The following is a 20636-nucleotide window of genomic DNA, read 5'->3' on the forward strand; positions in this document are numbered from 1 at the left end:
CTCATCAGAAATCCAAAAAGTCCTTAATGAATATTACAAGAAACTTTATTCTCAGAAATATGAAAATCTGAAGGAAATAGACCGATACTTGGAAGCACGCCACCTTCCAAGACTTAACGAGAATCAAGTGGAAATGTTGAACAGACCCATATCAAGTTCAGAAATAGCATCAACTATACAAACCTCCCTAAAAAGAAAAGCCTGGGACCAGATGGTTTCAAGTCAGAATTCTACCAAACCTTTAAAGAGGAATTAGTACCTATATTACTCAACCTGTTCCAAAATGTAGAAAAAGAAGGAAGACTACCCAACACGTTCTATGAAGCAAACATCACCCTGATCCCCAAACCAGGAAAAGACCCAACAAGAAAAGAAAATTATAGACCAATATCACTAATGAATATAGATGCAAAAATATTCAACAAGATCCTAACAAACAGAATCCAGCAACACATCAAACAAATTATACATCATGACCAAGTTGGTTTTATCCCAGGGTCTCAAGGCTGGTTCAATATACGTAAATCTATAAATGTAATTCAGCACATAAACAAATTAAAAACCAAAGACCATATGATTCTCTCAATTGATACAGAAAAAGCTTTTGATAATATCCAGCATCCCTTCATGATCAGAACACTCAAGAAAATTGGTATAGAAGGGACATTTCTTAAACTGATAGAGGCTATCTACAGCAAACCCACAGCCAATATCATATTGAATGGAGTTAAATTGGAATCATTTCCACTCAGATCAGGAACCAGACAAGGCTGCCCATTGTCTCCATTGCTTTTCAACATTGTAATGGAAGTTTTAGCCACCGCAATTAGGGAAGAAAAGGCGATCAAGGTATCCATATAGGGTCAGAAGAGATCAAACTCTCGCTCTTCGCAGATGATATGATTGTGTATCTGGAAAACACTAGGGACTCTACTACAAAACTCCTAGAAGTGATCAAGGAATACAGCAGCGTCTCAGGTTACAAAATCAACATTCATAAATCGGTAGCCTTTATATACACCAACAACAGTCAAATTGAAAAAGCAGTTAAGGACTCTATCCCATTCACAGTAGTGCCAAAGAAGATGAAATATTTGGGAATTTACCTAACAAAAGACGTGAAAGATCTCTATAAAGAGAACTATGAAACTCTAAGAAAAGAAATAGCTGAAAATGTTAACAAATGGAAAAACATACCATGCTCATGGCTAGGAAGAATCAACATTATCAAAATGTCCATACTACCCAAAGCAATATATAATTTCAACGCACTCCCTATTAAAGCTCCACTGTCATATTTTAAAGATCTTGAAAAAACATTACTTCGTTTTATATGGAATCAGAAAAAACCTCGAATAGCCAAGACATTACTCAGAAATGAAAACAAAACAGGAGGAATCACACTACCAGACCTCAGACTTTACTACAAATCGATAGTGATCAAAACAGCATGGTATTGGCACAAAAACAGAGAAGTAGATATCTGGAACAGAATAGAGAACCAAGAGATGAATCCAGCTACTTACCGCTATTTGATTTTTGACAAGCCAATTAAAAACATTCAGTGGGGAAAAGATTCCCTATTTAACAAATGGTGCTGGGTGAACTGGCTGGCAACCTGCAGAAGACTGAAATTGGACCTACACCTTTCACTATTAACTAAGATAGACTCTCATTGGATTAAAGATTTAAACTTAAGACATGAAACTATAAAAATACTAGAGGAGAATGCAGGGAAAACCCTTGAAGAAATTGGTCTGGGTGAGTATTTCATGAGGAGAACCCCCCGGGCAATTGAAGCAGCTTCAAAAATACACTACTGGGACTTGATCAAACTAAAAAGCTTCTGCACAGCTAAGAACACAGTAAGCAAAGCAAGCAGACAGCCCTCAGAATGGGAGAAGATATTTGCAGGGTATATCTCTGACAAAGGTTTAATAACCAGAATCCACAGAGAACTCACACGCATCAGCAAGAAAAAAACAAGGGATCCCATCGCAGGCTGGGCAAGGGATTTGAAGAGAAACTTCTCTGAAGAAGACAGGCACACGGCCTTCAGACATATGAAAAAATGCTCATCATCTTTAATCATCAGAGAAATGCAAATCAAAACTACTTTGAGATATCATCTAACTCCAATGAGACTAGCCTATATCACAAAATCTCAAGACCAGAGATGTTGGCGTGGATGCGGAGAAAAGGGAACACTTCTGCACTGCTGGTGGGAATGCAAATTAATACATTCCTTTTGGAAAGATATATGGAGAACACTCAGAGATCTAAAAATAGATCTGCCATTCAATCCTGTAATTCCTCTGCTGGGCATATACCCAGAAGACCAAAAATCACAACATAACAAAGATATTTGTACCAGAATGTTTATTGCAGCCCAATTCATAATAGCTAAGTCATGGAAAAAGCCCAAGTGCCCATCAATCCACGAATGGATTAATAAATTGTGGTATATGTATACCATGGAATACTATGCATCCTTAAAGAAAGATGGAGACTTTACCTCTTTCCTGTTTACATGGATGGAGCTGGAACATATTCTTCTTAGTAAAGTATCCCAAGAATGGAAGAAAAAATACCCAATGTACACAGCCCTACTATGAAACTAATTTGGGACTCTCACATGAAAGCTATAACCCAGCTACAACTTAACAATAGGGGGAAGTGGGAAAGGGGGGGGGTGGGTAGAGGGAGGGGAATCGGTGGGATCACACCTGTGGTGCATATTACAGGGGTATTTGCGAAACTTGGTAAATGTAGAATGTAAATGTTTTGGCACAGTAACTGAGATAACCCCGGAAAGGCTATGTTAACCACTGTGATAAAAATGTGTCAAATGGTTAAAAAAAAAAAATAAACAAAAAAAAAATAAAAAAGAATTATCTTCATCTATACAAATAACAAGAATGTTATAAAAACAGTTACCTTTTATACTTCAAGTTGTGCTTTTGAAGGAATTTTAAATGGAAATTATTTTTAGCTCCTATTCTCTTGAACCAAAGAATTTACAGTCCCATTCAAGTAAAATAATATATAATTCTGAACATGTATTATTTTTAAATGACTAACATTTTTATGGCTTTCAGACTAACCTAAGAAACATTAGTATTCTTTTTCTTTAAGAGAGTATACTTCTTTTCTTATTATACAAATAATAGATGCTTATTGCAAAACATGTAGAAAACATATAGAAATCTTAAAACACATTAATTGGATCTCTTCTTTCCCATCTTTCATGTCAGTTCCACCCTTTTTATTTTTACTTTTTTGCAAGTTCCAATATTTAAAAAAAAAATCACTTTTTTTTTTTTAAAGTTAAGTAGACAGTTTTTTGTTTTAGTTTTTGTTTTTTGAGACAGAGCCTCAAGCTGTTACCCTGGGTAGAGTGCTGTGATGTTGCATGACCGGAGACACGAACGAACAGCAGCTTTGCCGTGGGTGTAAACTCGCTCCTGTAATTATTAAGTCAAGAAAGAGACTACACAAAATGGAATTGTGTGTGGCAAAATTCTTTATTCAGGGTTTAGATTTTATACTTTTCTAGTCACGTATGCACTTAATCTATCATCTGTTAGTTCCATCATTATCTTATTTTACCTATCTGAAATTAAGTCCAAAGGAAATATTTTGTTATCACATCAATACAATCACTTTTGTAGTAAACCTCTTCTTCTAGACACTGACTAATCTCTGGGCAGGTATCTAAATAAAGATCACAAAGAAGAAAGTAGCCACAGGGGAACAGAGTTAATGAAAGAGTATCTTCAAGCATTCACTCAGTTTACTCAGTATGAAGTAACGACTGTGTCTTTCCCTCAGGGCAGAGCACCTATAGACCTCTGACAATATGTTGTTAACATACTTCAACCCTCTGGCCCGTATCTCTGAGGAAGGGCGGCATGCCCTTTGATCTCAGGCTTCACGGGGCGCACAGCTTCAGAGAATGGGCTTGTGGAATTTTTAACTCCAGGCAAGCCAACAACTCTGTGTGTGGGGTGGGGGGGGGCGGGGGTTTAAGCCTCTGGAAGAAAAGCAAGTCATTTTAAACTCACACTGAGTTCACTTTGTGTGCTTGATGTAGGATATGTTTATTTCTAAATATTATCCTACATATGACATCACAGCTCATAGCAACGTCCAACTCCTGGGCTCAAGCCATTCTCCTGCCTCCACCTCCCAGGTAGCTGGGACTACGGGCACCTGCCACAATGCCCAGCTATTTTTTGGTTGCAGCCGTGATCATTGTTATTTGGTGGGCCAGGGCTGGAGTCGAACCCTCCAGCTCAGCTGTATGTGGCTGGAGCCTTAGCTGCTTGAGCCACAGGCACTGAGCCAAGCAGTTTTTGTTAGTTTGTTTGTTTTGTAGCTGGGACTACAGGCGTCTGCCACAATGCCCAGCTTTTGTTGTTGTTGTTGTTGTTGTTGTTGTTGTTGTTGTTGCAGTTGTCATTGCTGTTTTAGATGGCCAGAACTGGGTTCGAACCCACCACCCTCGGTATATGGGGCCAGTGCCCTACCCAGTGAGCCACAGACACCACCCATCTATTTTCTTCTTAAAAAGTGTTTCCTACACTTTTTTCCCCATTAAAGCAGTTTTTAAAATTTTCTGTGTTGATATAACAAATAAATTAGTCTGATTCTTTAAATAAGTAAATGGTTATGTGTGAGTCATGCTATATTTATTGCAAAACAAAATATCCTATTTGCAAGTGTTATGTATGTTTATAATATGCTCTGCATGATGCCATATATTTATTTTATGGCTATTTTTCCAAAAGTGGCGTTTTGAATTATATTTAATTTAGATACAGCCCTACAGTAGTTCCAGAACAGTTCTGTCTTTTTTTTTTTTTTATTTGTTTATTTACTTATTTATTTTTTTGAGACAGAGCCTCAAGCTGTCGCCCTGGGTAGAGTGCTGTGGCATCATAGCTCACAGTAACCTCCAACTCCTTAGCTCAAGCGAGTCTCCTGCCTCTGCCTCCCAAGCAGCTGGGACGACAGGCGCCCGACAAAACGCTGGGCAATTTTTTGGTTGCAGCCATCATTGCTGTTTGGTGGGCCTGAGCTGGATTCGAACCTGCCAGCTCAGGTGTATGTGGCTGGCGCCTTAACCGCTTGAGCCACAGGTGCCAAACCACAGTTCTGTCTTAATAAAGTTTCTGTGATGATGGAAAGGCATATATCTGTGCTGTCCAGTAAACCAGCCACTAGTCCCTAGATCTTGAGTGCTGATATATTATCTTTTATTTCTCTTTATCTCTTATCAGGTGAATTAATAATTTGTTTAGTTTTAAATTAATAACTTGTTTAGTTTTAGGCCATGTAATTTAAGATAATTCATTTTGGCCAGGTGCAGTGGCTCATGACCGTAATCCTGGCACTCTGGGAGGCCAAGGCGGGTGGATTGTCTGAGATCCCAGGTTCAAGACCGGTCTGAGCAAGAGCAAGACCCTATCTCTAAAAATAGTGGGAGGTTGTGGCGGGCACCTGTACTCCCAGCTACTCCAGAGGCTGAGACAAGAGGATTGCTTGAGCTGAACAGTTTGAGGTTACTGTGAGCTATGATGCCATGGCACTCTACCAAGGGCAACATAGACTCGGTCTCAAAAAATAAATAAATAAATAAATAAGATAATTCATTCTTTTTTTTTTTTTTTTTTTTTTTTTGTAGAGTTTCACTTTATTGCCCTCGGTAGAGTGCCGTGGCATCACACAGCTCACAGCAACCTCCAACTCTTGGACTTAGGCGATTCTCCTGCCTCAGCCTCCCAAGTAGCTGGGACTACAGGCGCCCGCCACAACGCCCGGCTATTTTTTTGTTGCAGTTTGGCCAGGGCTGGGTTTGAACCCGCCACCCTCGGTATATGGGGCCGGCGCCCTGCTCACTGAGCCACAGGCGCCGCCAATAATTCATTTTTATATGCAGATTTTTCCTCCTCGATTTAAAGCTGATTAGCTTCTTAGTTTTATTGGTTAAGGTTTACTTATGCAACATAGAATGAAAAGTAAGTTGTGGAATTATAATGAGATAGTTTTATGCTTAGCTGATGTGAATGGTACTGGTTTCTTGAGTTTAGTCATACATAGTCAGACTGTTTTTCAAGTATTAAGACTAGTATATTCTCTGAAGATACCTTTTTATATATTTATTAAGAAGAATTATAGAAGTAACTCTTCAGGTTTCATTCTAAACTAGTGTGTGTTAACAATGCCTTATTTCTATTTTTCAGATTGCAGATAGAAGAATCTTCCAAACCTGTAAGGCTGTCACAACAACTGGACAAAGTTGTAACAACCAATTACAAACCTGTTGCTAATCATCAATACAATGTAAGTCATCTTTGTGTCGCTGTTCATTATGTTTTATCTTTGTTCTTTTCCGTATTATGGAGTCTTAGGTTTTGAAAGGACCTCATCAGTCACCCACCTTGCCATCAAGTGTTTGAATTATAGTACCTGATCTAGACTTACTAAAGAATGTGACAACTTTCCAAGCATAGAAAATATATTTGCTCTATATTATAAGTTATACAATGAGAAAAAGGCAACTGCTGTTCAAACCTCTCTTGAAAACTCTTTACAAAGAAATGAAACACTTCAATTTTCAATATTACTAATTCTTAAAATTACAACATACTAAATATTTTACTCTGTTTTTTCTACATCTTTATGGCTAACTATCAGAGACTTTTTAATGTGTTGAAAAAATTTGTAAAGCTTATGGAGCAATGATAGTTTTCCCCTTTGACTATTAAGATTACTTTGCCTGGTTAGTTTCAGCTTCCACAGGTTTTTCTATGGTTTCATACTACCCTACAAAGTGATGGCTGTCTACACAGTATCCCCCTGCTCCATCCATGGTTTGTTACCTACAGCCAACCACAATCCAAAAAATATTAAAGTAAAAATTCTAGAAATAAATAATTTGTAAGTTTTAAATTGTGTGCCATTCTGAGTTGTGTGATGAAATCTCACACTGTCTCACTCCCTCCCTCCCAGAATGTGAATCATCCCCTTATCCAGCATATCCATACTGTATATACCACCCACCTGTTAATCACTTAGTAGCCCTCTTGGTTATCACAAGAAAAAGGGGTGGGTACAGTACAATAAAACATTTTGAAAAACCACATTCACATAACTATTAAAAAGTATTGTTATCATTATTCTACTTTATTATTAGATATTAATCTCTTGCTGTGTCTAATTTATAGATTAAACATTTTCATAAGCATGTATGTATAGGAAAAAATACCATATATGTAGGGTGCAGTACTGCTAGGCATGGTTTCATGCATCCACTTGGAACATACCTTGCAAAGATAAAGGAAAGCGATTGTATATGTTTTTATTTTTATTTACTTTTTGGGACAGTCTCACTTTGTTGCCCTCAGTAGAATGCCGTGGTGTCATAGCTCACAACAACCTCAAACTCTTGGGCTCCAGGGATCCTCCTGCCTCAGCCTCCCAAATAGCTAGGACTACAGGCACCTACTACAATGTCCAGCTATTTTTAGAGATGGGGTCTTTCTCTTGTTTGGGCTGGTCTCGAACTTCTGAGCATAAGCAATCCACTTGCCTTTGTCTCCCAGAGTGCTAGGATTATAGGCTTGAGCCACTGTGCCCAGTCTTACATATGTTTTTAAAATCTTTTTTTATTGACATGTATCTTATATATACTACATGTTATGTACGTTTTTATTGACATGTATCTTGTATATATAACATATAACATACACATTTATTGTATGCAGACTATGTATACTTTGTATCTGGCACTGTTTTGAGTGCTTCATAGATGGTGATATTTGATCCTCAAACCTACCCTATGAAGTAACTACTACTCCTATCTTATTTTACAGATGAACCAACTGAGACAGAGAGATTAGTTTAGCTAGCTGAGGTCACATAGAAAGTACACTTGACCAGACCAGGTGTTGAACCCAGCAGTCTTGTCTGAGGAGCCACACTCTTAACCACTGTGTATGTTGGCACAGGTCATTAGCAGTTCTAAAAGGGCCAAGGATTTTGAGTTTTAAAATACCTATAATGTAATAAATGTGACGATTTCCTGAAAGTAAAATACCTAAATTAAGTAGCAATTAACAGTTAAAGTCTTGTATCTTACTTTTTTGCTATGATTCCTCTTGATACTGAGTTTAGAAATAAAACCTTCTTGGGTGGTGCCTGTGGCTCAAGGAGTAGTGCGCTGGTCCCATATGCCAGAGGTGGTGGGTTCAAACCCAGCCCCGGCCAAAAAAAAAATAGAAATAAAACCTTCTTTAAGTGACACAGAATAGTATCTGCCAAACCACTGCTATGTTATTTGAATGTCAAATAAAACCTTCTTTAAGTGACACAGAATAATATCTGCCAAACCACTGCTATGTTATTTATGGTTATCTTATAAAAGAGAACAAATGCAGATCGTTATAGAGCCAAGCAGATATCTTAAATGAGGTAAATGAAGGTGAGTGTTAGGGACCGTGTGAACTGGAATGCATGTGACCCTTCTAGATGCATCAGAATTTTAAAAACTGCTCTACTGTGTGGGTTAAATAAAGCAGATGGAAGTTCAGCTGCATGTAGCCAGACTTCCACCTTACAGACTCTGGTTATACTTTTGAGGAAAAGTAAACTAAAGAAAAAAACAGGCAAGGTAAGTGGAGACAGAAGATCAGATAATTAATTAAAGAGAGGTATTTTTCTTTTGTCTCTTAACTAAATCAGACAGATGTCTACTTTCTTGTCCTTTTCTACTCTTAGATGAGAATACATACAATTTTCTAGAGCTAGGGGAAATAGAGAAGTAAAATTACATAGGTCTTCTTATGCTTTCTTTTCTCTTCCGTACAGTTTCTACCCTTGTACATATATACTAAGTCAGACAGTTAAATATGTAGCACTTTTTCTAGGGTGAGTTCTTAAACTTGATTGCCCGACCTCGTACAATGACTGTGAACGGCCATTCCAGAAAGAATTCCAAAATGGCTTTGAAGTACACCTGAGGTGCTGGTATCAGTGCATAGTTAGTTAAAGTTAGTAACAAAGTAGCACTTTTTTTAAGATGAGTTCCCAAACTTAGTGAGGACAAGAAGGACTATATCTTATATGTAGGAATTTATCATAGTCAGACAAGTACCCAAAGATGTATCTACAATAATGTTTCTCTCTATTTTTTAAGATAAGACCAGAAACAAACGTCCCAAATTGGGATTGGTTAAATATTTTAACTCCTTATATTTGAATGATAGGATTTAGAGTGATCTTGTATTAATTTTCTTCTTTATAAAATCTTTTCCAATTGTTATATTGTCACAGTGAACATGTATTGTCTGAATTGATACAATGAGCAGTGAAGTTCTTCTAGGATGAGAAAGGAAGAAACCGAGGGAGGAGGAGTAGCCATGATAGTACCTTCTCTCAACAACAAGTTTTTTTGTTTTGTTTTGTTTTGTTTTTGTGACAGAGTCTTACCCTGTCACAGCTCACAGCAACCTCCAACTCCTGGGCTTAGGTGATTTTCTTGCCTCAGCCTCCCGGGTAGCTAGGACTACAGGCACCCACCACAATGCCCAGCAATATATATGTTTTTTGTGGTTGTTGCAGTTTGGCGGGGGCCAGGTTTGAACCTGTCACCCTCGGTATATGGGGCCAGCACCCTACCCAGTGAGCCACGGGCGCCGCCCAACAACAGGTTTTTGTTGTTGTTGTTGAGACAGAGTCTCAGTTTGTTGCCCTCGGTAGAGTGCTGTGGCGTCTTAACTTAGAGCAATCGCTAACTCTTGGGCTCAAGTGATTCTTTTGCCTGAGCCTCCCAAATAGCTGGGACAACACGCACCCGCCACAATGCCCAGCTGTTTTTAGAGACAGGCTCTCACTCTTGCTCAGCTAGTCTTGAACCCCTGAGCTCAGGCAATCCACCTGTCTCGGCCTCCGAGTGTGCTAAGATTACAGGTGTGAGCCACTGTGCCTGGCCTAACAACAAATATTTTTTAAATACCCGTTTGTGAATACTTCTATTGAGTACATACAAATAAGTAAAATTCCTGTCTTCAACGTGCTGCCATTTCTTTCACTTGTCTGGTTGTGGGTATAATGGGGTATAATTCTTTTGAAGTAATGAGTCCATATGTCTCTATACTATGACCATTTTTCCTTACTTTTGTTTATTTATTTATTTTTTTCTTTGAACCATACAACCACTGCAATCATTTTCCCTTAATTTCACTGTAGGGGTCACTCTTGCTGTGTTGGTGCTGACTGTCATTTCTTTTTTTTTGGAGACAGAGTCTCACTATGTCACTCTCGGTAGAGTGGTGTACCATCACAGCTCACAGCACCTTCAAACTCTTGGGCTTAAGCAATTCTCTTGCCTCAGCTTCCCATGTAGCTGGGACTACAGGCACTCGCCACAACATCCAGCTATTTTTTGGTTGCGGTTGTCATTGTTGTTTAGCAAGCCCAGGCCAGCCTTGGTGTATGTGGCCAGCATCCTACCACTGAGCTACAAGCACTTCCCCTGACTGTCATTTCTGAGGCAAAACGTAAATCTCTCTTGGGTTGATGGTACTATGGTAGTATCAAAGCTCTGACTTCTGCCTGTTGACACTCTACCTAGCATGTAAAGAAGGCAAATACCAATTGTCATATTTTAGGTGTTTCAGCATATATTCAGTACAAATGTATTCTGAAATCCTTCTTAGTATATAAAGCTGCAGCTTCCACTTGAACATTTAACATTAAGTGACTTTTTAGGTCAAAGTATCAACCTTTGTTAAGCTAGTGATTGTGTAAATGTCATTGATTAAGGTTTTTATTTACATAAAACAAAGATGGCGGGCAGCACCTGTGGCTCAAAGGAGTAGGGCACTGGCCCCATATGACGGAGGTGGTGGGTTCAAGTCCAGCCCTGACCAAAAACTACAAAAAAAAAAAACAAAGATGGCCTGGTATGGTGGCTCACACCTATAATCCTAGAACTGTGGGAGGTGAGGCAGGTGGATTTCTTGAGCTAAGGAGTTCCATCCTGAGCAAGAGTGAGACCCCCCCCCCGACCATCTCTAAAAAATAGAAAAACTTGGAGCAGGTGCCTGTAGTCCCAGCTACTAAGGCAAAAGGATCACTTATGACCCAGAGTTGCTGTGAGACAGAATCTCAAAAGAAAAACAGATCGATTGTAATCTACCACATTACGTTTAATATTTAGTGATTATTTTCTGTGAGAGTATGTCAGAACGAGTGAGGGTACCTGCATGTATTTAAAGTGTGGCTTGGCACCTATAGCTCAGTGGCTAGGGCTCTAGCCACATACACTGTAGCTGGCAGGTTCGAACCCAGCCAGGGCCTGCCAAACAACAATGACAACTACAACAAAAAAATAGCTGGGCAGTCCCAGCTACTTGGGAGGCTGAGGCAAGAGAATCACCTAAGCCCAAGAGTTTGAGGTTGCTGTGAGCTGTGATGCCACAGCATTCTACCAAGGGTGACATAGTGAGACTCTGTCTCAAATATATATATACACATATATATATAAAGTATATTCATTATCATCATATATAAGAACTATAGAAAGAGTATAAAATTTTTGTTACTTATCAGAAGGGGACATTGATTTTGAAAAGATTAAGAAACATCAATATAGGTCAGCAAGAATGATTTAGAAATCAAGACTTTCAATAAAAAACTTTAAATTTAATATAATGTTGAAATGTTTTCAAAGTTTTGCCAGATGGAGCTATATAAACATGAAGCCCAGTGTTTTTCATTTTAATATTGAATGCAATTTTCAGAATATAAAATCAAGGGAAAAAAATTTGTATAATGACTGAAAAGGGGTGGAAAAATGAATATGTTTTATAAAACTATGTTGCTACATTTGTTCAGAAAGAGACTACCTTGCATTTATCCCCAAAAACCTTTTCACCCACCTATGGTACAGTACACATAAGTGAATTCTTACATATACACATGAATGCTTTGTGTGTATATATATATATGAGACAATATATATATACATATGTATGTGTGTGTCTGTATGTGTATATAGAGAGAGAATATCCAGTTTTGTACTTGATCTACTTTAAGCATTAAATTCAAACTTATCTTCTTAGTTACCAAAACTTTGGGATAATATCTATCATACTCGCCTTTCAGAAAGCATTTATTGATGTAAAATAAAATTACACGATTAGTATTATCTCGTAGAATACAGCTTCTGAAATTGCAGCCTCGAATACCCTCCCCTTGCTAGGATATGACCTGTTGGGTTTTTCCATAAAGGACATTTCCTGTGCATTTGAATCAGTTCATGTAGTTCAGCATTTTCCAAAGTAAGTTTTTTTGTACTCCTAACTTTGTGATTGTTCCTTTTGTGTGTGTGGGGGGGGGGGGGGGTTGTGTAAAAAGGATTCTGTGTTAAAAGAACTTGGAGTTTCTAAGGATCCACCATCTCTTCAGAATTGACACTACATTTTAATATAGTCAAGATTGAGGACCTTTAGGAATTTGGTTAATACTACATTTTGCAAACATTTTAACATCAAAATTTCCTTTCCTCATTCTTGGAATCAGACAAAACAAATTTTGGGAAATTATGGAGGCATCAAAGTAAGGTTTACAAGAGTGCCAGTTGGATCAGGGGACGAACATTGTAACTTACATTTATCTTGTTTTTCACCTTAATAAAGAAAAGAAATTGATCTTTAGAAATGCTATGTGGGGGCAGCGCCTGTGGCACAATGAGTAGGGCACCATATACTGAGGATGGCGGGTTCAAACCTGGCCCCGGCCAAACTGCAACAAAAAAATAGCCGGGCCTTGTGGGGGTGCCTGTAGTCCCAGCTACTTGGGAGGCTGAGGCAAGAGAATCGCCTAAGCCCAAGAGCTGGACGCCACAATACTCTACCGAGGGTGACAAAACAAGACTCTTGTCTCTAAAAAAAAAAGAAAGAAAGAAATACTATGTGGACTGGCCTTGGCACCCTTATGCAGTCCCTATGGTAGTTGTTTTTCAGTAGAGGAGTGGAAATGCTGCAACACAGAGGGGTTGCCTCTGGTGCATGTGCTTTAAATTCAGTCTCAAACAATGAAGAAATGGCTTTAAAAGATTCCTGCAAAGAGAGTTGATTATAGATAATACTAATAAAGCAACTATGTGTAAGCAAGAAAATGGAAAAACTGACACTTCTCTTGCGTCTAAAATGATCTCTATCCATCGCTCTGTGAGGTAGAAGCAATAATGTAATCAGATCTGGTAACAATGTAGCAGCCATTCCAAAAAGGACGTTTTCAGTATTATTTTATTTCTTTTTTTTAGTATATTTTGGATCTCACTTTTTGATTTTTTTAACCCCATGATGTTGTCAAATATCATATCATTTTAAATATGGCTTTCCATGCCCTGTCTTTAATGGCTCACTGTGTATCACTGAATCAAAAACCCTAGATATTGGGCGGCGCCTGTGGCTCAGTGAGTAGGGCGCCGGCCCCATATACCGAGGGTGGCGGGTTCAAACCCAGCCCCGGCCAAACTGCAACCAAAAAAATAGCCGGGCTTTGTGGCGGGCGCCTGTAGTCCCAGCTGCTTGGGAGGCTGAGGCAAGAGAATCACGTAAGCCCAAGAGCTGGAGGTTGCTGTGAGCCGTGTGACACCACGGCACTCTACCGAGGGCAGTAAAGTGAGACTCTGTCTCTACAAAAAAAAAAAAAAAAAACCCTAGATATTTTGAGCAGAAAGGGACTTAATGTAGGGCAGTGGTTACAAATGATTTATGAATACAAAATGGAAGGGCTGAAGTTGTGAAAGGGAAAAGGGGGATGATGGTTACCAAAGATCAGGAAGCTGCTATGGCAGGGACTGGTCCTATGATACAAAAAGAAAAAGAAAAAATCTCCCTTTCTCCTACTTTCATTCTCCCACTGGCAGGACACCTGCTGGAAAGTAGCCACCACCACCAAGGCGGAGGCCGAAGACTTATTGCAAATAACTTGGACACTGACCCTTGAAATTTGTAGGTGTGGTGTACCTTAGGTATTGCTGGTACAAAGTGTCAACTTAAAAAAAAAAATTACAGTTTAGGGCGGCGCCTGTGGCTCAGTGAGTAGGGCGCCGGCCCCATATGCCGAGGGTGGCGGGTTCAAACCCAGCCCCGGCCAAACTGCAACAAAAAAAAAAAATAGCCGGGCATTGTGGCGGGCGCCTGTAGTCCCAGCTGCTCGGGAGGCTGAGGCAAGAGAATCGCATAAGCCCAAGAGTTAGAGGTTGCTGTGAGCCGTGTGACGCCACGGCACTCTACCTGAGGGCAGTAAAGTGAGACTCTGTCTCTACAAAAAAAAATTACAGTTTATAAATTTAGAAAGGAGAACTTTATTTCTTAAGGAGATTGAAACCTGAAAGTGGTTTCAATTAAGCACTTCCAGGGAGGGAAGGGTGGAACAGAAATTTATGCTGAACAAGTGGGCTAAGTATACACATTCAACAGGTTATAGGAGGAGCTATGAATATTCATGAAGGGGTCTTAACACATTCATATTGAAACAACCTACTTTGATACATATGCATCCCACGTTCACTTTGGTTTGGAGACTTCACATCTAAATGCATTACAGTTGGGCTGATGTGTAAGATTACTTCCAACTCCCTCCATCTTTGAATATAAGTAAAGGGTAATTCTGTCTGATTGTTTTGGTTGACTTTGTGGACATTGTCATCTAGTCTGTGTAAATTTCACAGCTTTTTTTTAATATGTATTCTATGGTTTCCTACAACCTTTCTTATAAGGAATCCTCTGTTGTCTAGATAGTGTGTCTCAATGTTGGCTGCATACTAGAATCACTCAAAAAGCTTTTTAAAAAAGAAAAATACCTCCAGAGATTAATTTATTGAGCTAATGTGGACACCAGCTATCTTAAGTCTTTTAAGCTCCTTGGGTAATTCTGGCATGCAGCCACTGAGCTAAAGAGACAGGAGCTTTTTATAGTTCTTCCTGCCGTCTCCTATGTGGTGGTTGGAGGGAAGGTGTTCAGTAATAGTACATAGTACCTGTAAGGACACCAGGAAGTCTCTTAGGTTATTACCCCTGCCCTGCAGTTTGGGGTAGGGGGAGAAAACACTGGAAAGAGCTCTTGGTCAGAAAGTGATAGAGAGATGGCCGGGTGGATGGATTCAGCCAGATAAAAATCCCAGCACTCTGGGAGGCCAAGGTGGATGGATTGCTTGAGCTAAGGTGTTTGAGACCAACCTGAGCAAGAGCAAAACCGTCTCCAAAAAAAAAAAAGTGATAGAGAATTAGAAAAGCTTAACTAGAAAACTGATGATTTGAAGAAGTAGAATTATTACCTAAAACCTTGAGTAAACCCCAGGACCTAGAGAGGAAATTTATGTTTATGCATAGGTGCTCCTTCCTTCAGTGTGGCAGCCAGCTTGTGTTAGCTAAGAACCAGAACTAGTTTGGGTCTTTTTCTTTTTAAGTTATATCCATGAACTTTGAATTTTACTGATTAAAATAAATGTCTACAGTGCTATATCACATAGTCTTTTATAATATGTGGTTTACTACCTGCTTTGTTCATTTGAATTTGCACTTCTAGGACTGACCGATTCTAAAGAATTAATTTTCCTCCCAAGAGATGATGACACATTAGGCAGAAATAGAAGCATGGGGGGGGGTAATTTTCATAAGGATTTGACATGCAAAACCATGATATTCAAGGCTGTCACACTCACTTCAAAAGTTAAAACCCTTTACAAAGACTGTCTTGACAACGCAATCAAAGAATTTCTGCAAACAACAATCTAGAAATTTACAGACATCTATATTATAATATTTTAATTGGTAGTAGGTGGCATTTATAATTTTAGTCAGTGATTAAAATTTCAGTAATGATGGTTGAACATCTGTATGCCACATTCGCAAGACATTTTTAACATGTGGTTGAGTTTTAGTCTAGAATAGTTTTGTTCTAATGTGAAAGTAAAATTGTGTATGATGAATTTTTTAGATTGTAAAAATTTGTAACTGGAGACTTAATTTAAAGTGCTTTCTGAATCAATAATTTATTTTATTATAATTTTTTTATTTTTAATTATTCGATTCTTTTAAAGGAGGGAGGCAGCACAGAAGAGCAGCCACCCATGTCCTGACATTTATTTTTATGCAGTCAGGCTGTGATCTGTGGTGATTTGGGGCACATAGAAAATTAGTAATTAAAATTCATATAATATAAAAGCTATTTCTACTAAGAATTTGTAGTGGCTGCTAACAGGTTAGATACACGTATCTGATAGCTTTGAGTGACATTTTCTTACAATGCCTATGTGCCAGTGAGAAACAAAATGCCCAGAGGTGGGCGGTGCCTGTGTGCTCAAAGGAGTAGGGTGCCGGCCCCATATACCCGAGGTGGCGGGTTCAAGCCCAGCCCCAGCCAAAAACTTCGGAAAAAAAAAAAAAGCCCAGCCCCGGCCAAAAACCCCGGAAAAAAAAAAAAAAATTCCCAGAGGGAAAAGAGGTAAAAAGAAGAAAAATAACATTATCTCAAAACTACAGTCTTCTCCTAAACAAACTAGTTCGTATCCTTTGTAGTTTATTTATATAATTAATTTTATTTGTAGTACAAAATTGTAATTATATTACTAAGATTACCGTTTCTACAGTTTAAAAAGAAAAGCTACTTCAGGGACATTGGTTTTGTCCCTGAAGATATTAATAACTCGGTGACCATGGAAATTATTTAAATATCTTTTTATAATTACACATAACCTTGGAACTAGTTACCTGATACCAAAGAGCGGAATTTGGCTTATGAGCCTGTGATAGATATTATCAAAAAAGATTTAACTTATCACTGTACTATAAAAATGTTGTTTTAAAACAATTTTTCTTTTTTTTTTTTATTTTATTGTTGGGGATTCATTGAGGGTACAATAAGCCAGGTTACACTGATTGCAATTGTTAGGTAAAGTCCCTCTTAAAACAATATTTCTATAAATTATTCTATAGTATAGGCCCTGTTTTTATCTTTTTTTTTTTTTTTTTTGTGGAGACAGGGTCTCACTGTACCGCCCTCGGGTAGAGTGCCGTGGCGTCACACGGCTCACAGCAACCTCCAACTCTTGGGCTTACGCGACTCTCTTCCCTCAGCCTCCCGAGCAGCTGGGACTACAGGCGCCCGCCACAACGCCCGGCTATTTTTTTGTTGCAGTTTGGCCAGGGCTGGGTTTGAACCCGCCACCCTCGGCATATGGGGCCGGCACCCTACTCACTGAGCCACAGGCGCCGCCCGGCCCTGTTTTTATCTTTAAATAAATATAGGGTTAAATTTCTCTAAGGAATAGGGAAATGGAATGTTCTATTGTTTTATACGTCTGGGTTTTCAGACTATACTTTCAAGAGTTTTTTTCATTTGGCAAAAGTGGGGTTAAGCTGTGCACTGCCCCTAGAAATTGAGCAGGTGGTGGACGTGGCTAACACAGAAAGATGAGCGTGCATTTCTAGTCTGTTTTCCATCTGATTTTAAAAGAGTAAAGCACCAACATTAAATGCAAGTATTTGAGATAGAAGAATATTAAAACACGTTTTTTTTTTAATCTGGATAGAATTTCATAGTTTTCTTACTATGTGTTAATGTTATTAGTCACAGCTTTATCCAACACTTAATCTTATCACTAGTTTTGATTTTAATCAAAAGTTCCTTTCTGATTTATTCTAAATTTTTACCTTCAATTCAGCCCCTCTTGGGTCTGGCATGTGGCTGTGAGGTTGGGACAATAAATACCTAAGTTTTTCTCTCCACTGCCAACTAGAATGTATACCCCCTACCCCACCCCGAAGGGGGCTGTCTTGCTTTACCAGTAGGTTTGTTTACTTGAAAACATTTTTCCTACTAATCATGCTAGCTTCTCTAAACATTTTGCATGAGGAAGAGCCCGCTAAGGATGGAAACTGAATATGCCATCCCTTCCCCTCTTCTTTCAGCAAACATTAAAGCTGGCAAAGGAAGTCAGACAATGTCATGCCGCTGTGGCTCCATATAGAGTACAAAAGCCCAGCATCAGTCTGTTGCTAGGTACCCACTTTCTTTTCATTGTCTTTCTTGAAGACCAATGGCCTTTGGCTGTAAATGAAATCCCACATCCCACCCAAGCCTGTGGGAAGCAGGTGAACTTTTCCCATTTCTCTGTACTCTTAGTCCTTGTATCTTCTAGGTCCTGAGTTAAGTTTCTCTTATCCCACGCTTGACCAGGATAAAGGATTGTAATATGTTCATCCCCTGATCCAGACCTTTTCCTACTTTTTCAGCAGATCCCCTTTCTAGACTGTCCAATGCAATCTAAAACATAAACCCAGTGTAACAATGAAAGGGGATTTCAGGATACAAACTAAGTAAACAAACAAACAAAAAAAACCCATGGTATATTTTAGTCAATGGTCAGCAAAGAGAGCCTAAAAATATTTATCCCTAAAGGCATTCCAAGATAACATTCTGCTTTCTCTTCTAAGACCCTGATGCTTGGATTTGTGAGTTTTGTGCTAGTCTATCATTTTTTCTTTCTCCAAAATAGTTCTGTCCTTTTGGCCCTAGAAAAAGAAAGTTTCTATTTGAATGGACCTCAGGCCCAATCCCTTTTGGTCTTAGCTATGTCTATAGCTTTCTTCCTTGCTGAATTGGGTCAGACTCTATACTTCTGTGTTTGACCTTAAATGTACTTTTATTTGAGTTTTTTGATTGTTTTCTCTTGTCTTCCCCACTGTGGAAGAACTCCTTAGTCAATGGTTTCTCTGGTCTCTCCTCTCTCCAGTCTCGTTTCTAGTTCTTCTCTCATCCTTTGTAGGTCGCTGCCCATAGTTCTTTTTCATACTCTTGTCACCCAGAAAATTTTGATGCTGGCTGGATTTCATTCCTCCCCAACAGTATAATCTGTGTCATATATTTGCCGGTTTTTCTTTTCTTTTCTTTCTTTCTTTTTTTTTTTTTTTTTTTTTGCCATCATGATCTTGTCCTAGATAGCTTTGCAGTTACCTAGTACATTTAAAATGTTCAAGGCCTGGCTGAGTGCAGTGGCTCAGGGCTCCTGTAATCTTAGCAGCCTGGGAGGCCAAGGTGGGTGGATTGTCTGAGTTTACCAGTTCAAGACCAGCCAAAGCCAGAGCGAGACCTCATCTCTAAAAAAATAGCCGGGTGTTGTGATGGGCTCCAGTAGTTCCAGCTACTTGGGAGGCTGAGGCAAGAGAACCTCTTAAGCCCAAAGGTTTGAGTTTGCTGTGAGCTGTAACACCATGACATTCTACCTAGGGTGACAAAATGAGACTCTGTCTCAAAAAATAAAGTTCAAACCCCTTAATATACATTTTAATCCATGAGCCCCTAAAAACAGGTTACCCTTTAGAAAGAGAGCTGTCTTATGCTCCCATGTCTTGGTGTAATGCCTAGTGGATAATCCATGCTTAAGTTGCTGAATGGATTTTGAGTTTTACTACCAGAACATACATAACAAAAAATTAAGATGATTAAGTTAGGCATTTCCCTTCATATCTCTCCTAATTTTATTTAATTGGAAGATAGGGACAGTGCGGTGGCTCATGCCTATAATCCTACCACTTTGGAATGTCAAGGTGAGATCACTTGAGGCCAGGAGTTAAGACCAGCCTGAGCAGCGAGGCCCACTCTGTACAAAAAATAGAAAAATAGCCAAGCATGGTATTGCACACCCATAATCCCAGCTACTCCCGAAGATGTAACTGGGAAGATGGCTTAAACCCAGGACCCAGGAGTTAAAGGTTGTAGTGATGAGCTTCTGTTTCCTCCCCCTAAAACACAGATACTCAGGTTCATTGAAGTGCCTTTTGCCACTAATTTAATAAACAAATATCTACTATTTAAAATACTAAAAATATAGAGAATAAGCCTAACTACCTAAGGCTGGAATTTTTGCAGTAATTTAGTTTGTAAGTATTGAGATACATTTCATTATTTTTAAAGTTAGCTCTCAGATTATAGTTATTCCAGCTGCTGATACACAGGGGATTGTTCTCTGGCAGTTTCCACCCAGCCTACTTAAGGCTTTCTCTACAGGTTGGCTGCTGCAGTTTATATGTATTTCTTCCAAATTCCTGAAGCTTTCTAAAAATGAATTGTTCTACCCCCCCATTTAAAAACTTAATTAACTGAAATAAGTGAATAGAAGTTGCACATTTTTAATGAAAAGGTAAATTTTACAAATGAACAATCACAGGATGGTAACAGGAGGAGAAAATGTCTGCATTCTCTTATTAGTGCCACTGCTTTCTAAGCTCCACAGGATAAATGGGACACGTGGGCCTAGAGTGTCGTCTTTTTTTTTTTCAGTGAGAAGTGTTCTATTTGTTATTTTTATGTTAAGGTGTTTTTAAAAATAAATGAAAGCTTATTAGATGGGTGAATTTAGAGGTTAGTGAAGTTTCAAGACAAAATAGGAATTTCAAAAAAAATGATTTGCATCTGAGTGCTAATTACCCAAAAAATGATTTGCATCTGAGTGCTAATTACCCCTTTGTATATAGTTATCCCTTTTCTCTTTTTTTTTAAGATAGAGTCTCTGTCACCCTCGGTAGAGTGCTGTGGTGTCATAGCTTACAGGAACC

General features: G+C 38.8%; 1 protein-coding gene across 1 annotated transcript in view; it reads left to right on the forward strand.

Moving 5' to 3' along the window:
- The window catches only part of GTF2F2 (general transcription factor IIF subunit 2), a 180132-nt gene that overhangs the window by 140924 nt on the left and 18572 nt on the right, over window positions 1–20636 (forward strand). The window contains exon 6 of the mRNA XM_053563589.1: window positions 6246–6345. Coding sequence (XP_053419564.1) covers window positions 6246–6345 — 100 coding nt within the window. The remainder of the gene's footprint in view (window positions 1–6245; window positions 6346–20636) is intronic.

This window comes from Nycticebus coucang, chromosome 15, assembly GCF_027406575.1.
Source record: "Nycticebus coucang isolate mNycCou1 chromosome 15, mNycCou1.pri, whole genome shotgun sequence".
Classification (NCBI taxonomy): domain Eukaryota; kingdom Metazoa; phylum Chordata; class Mammalia; order Primates; family Lorisidae; genus Nycticebus; species Nycticebus coucang.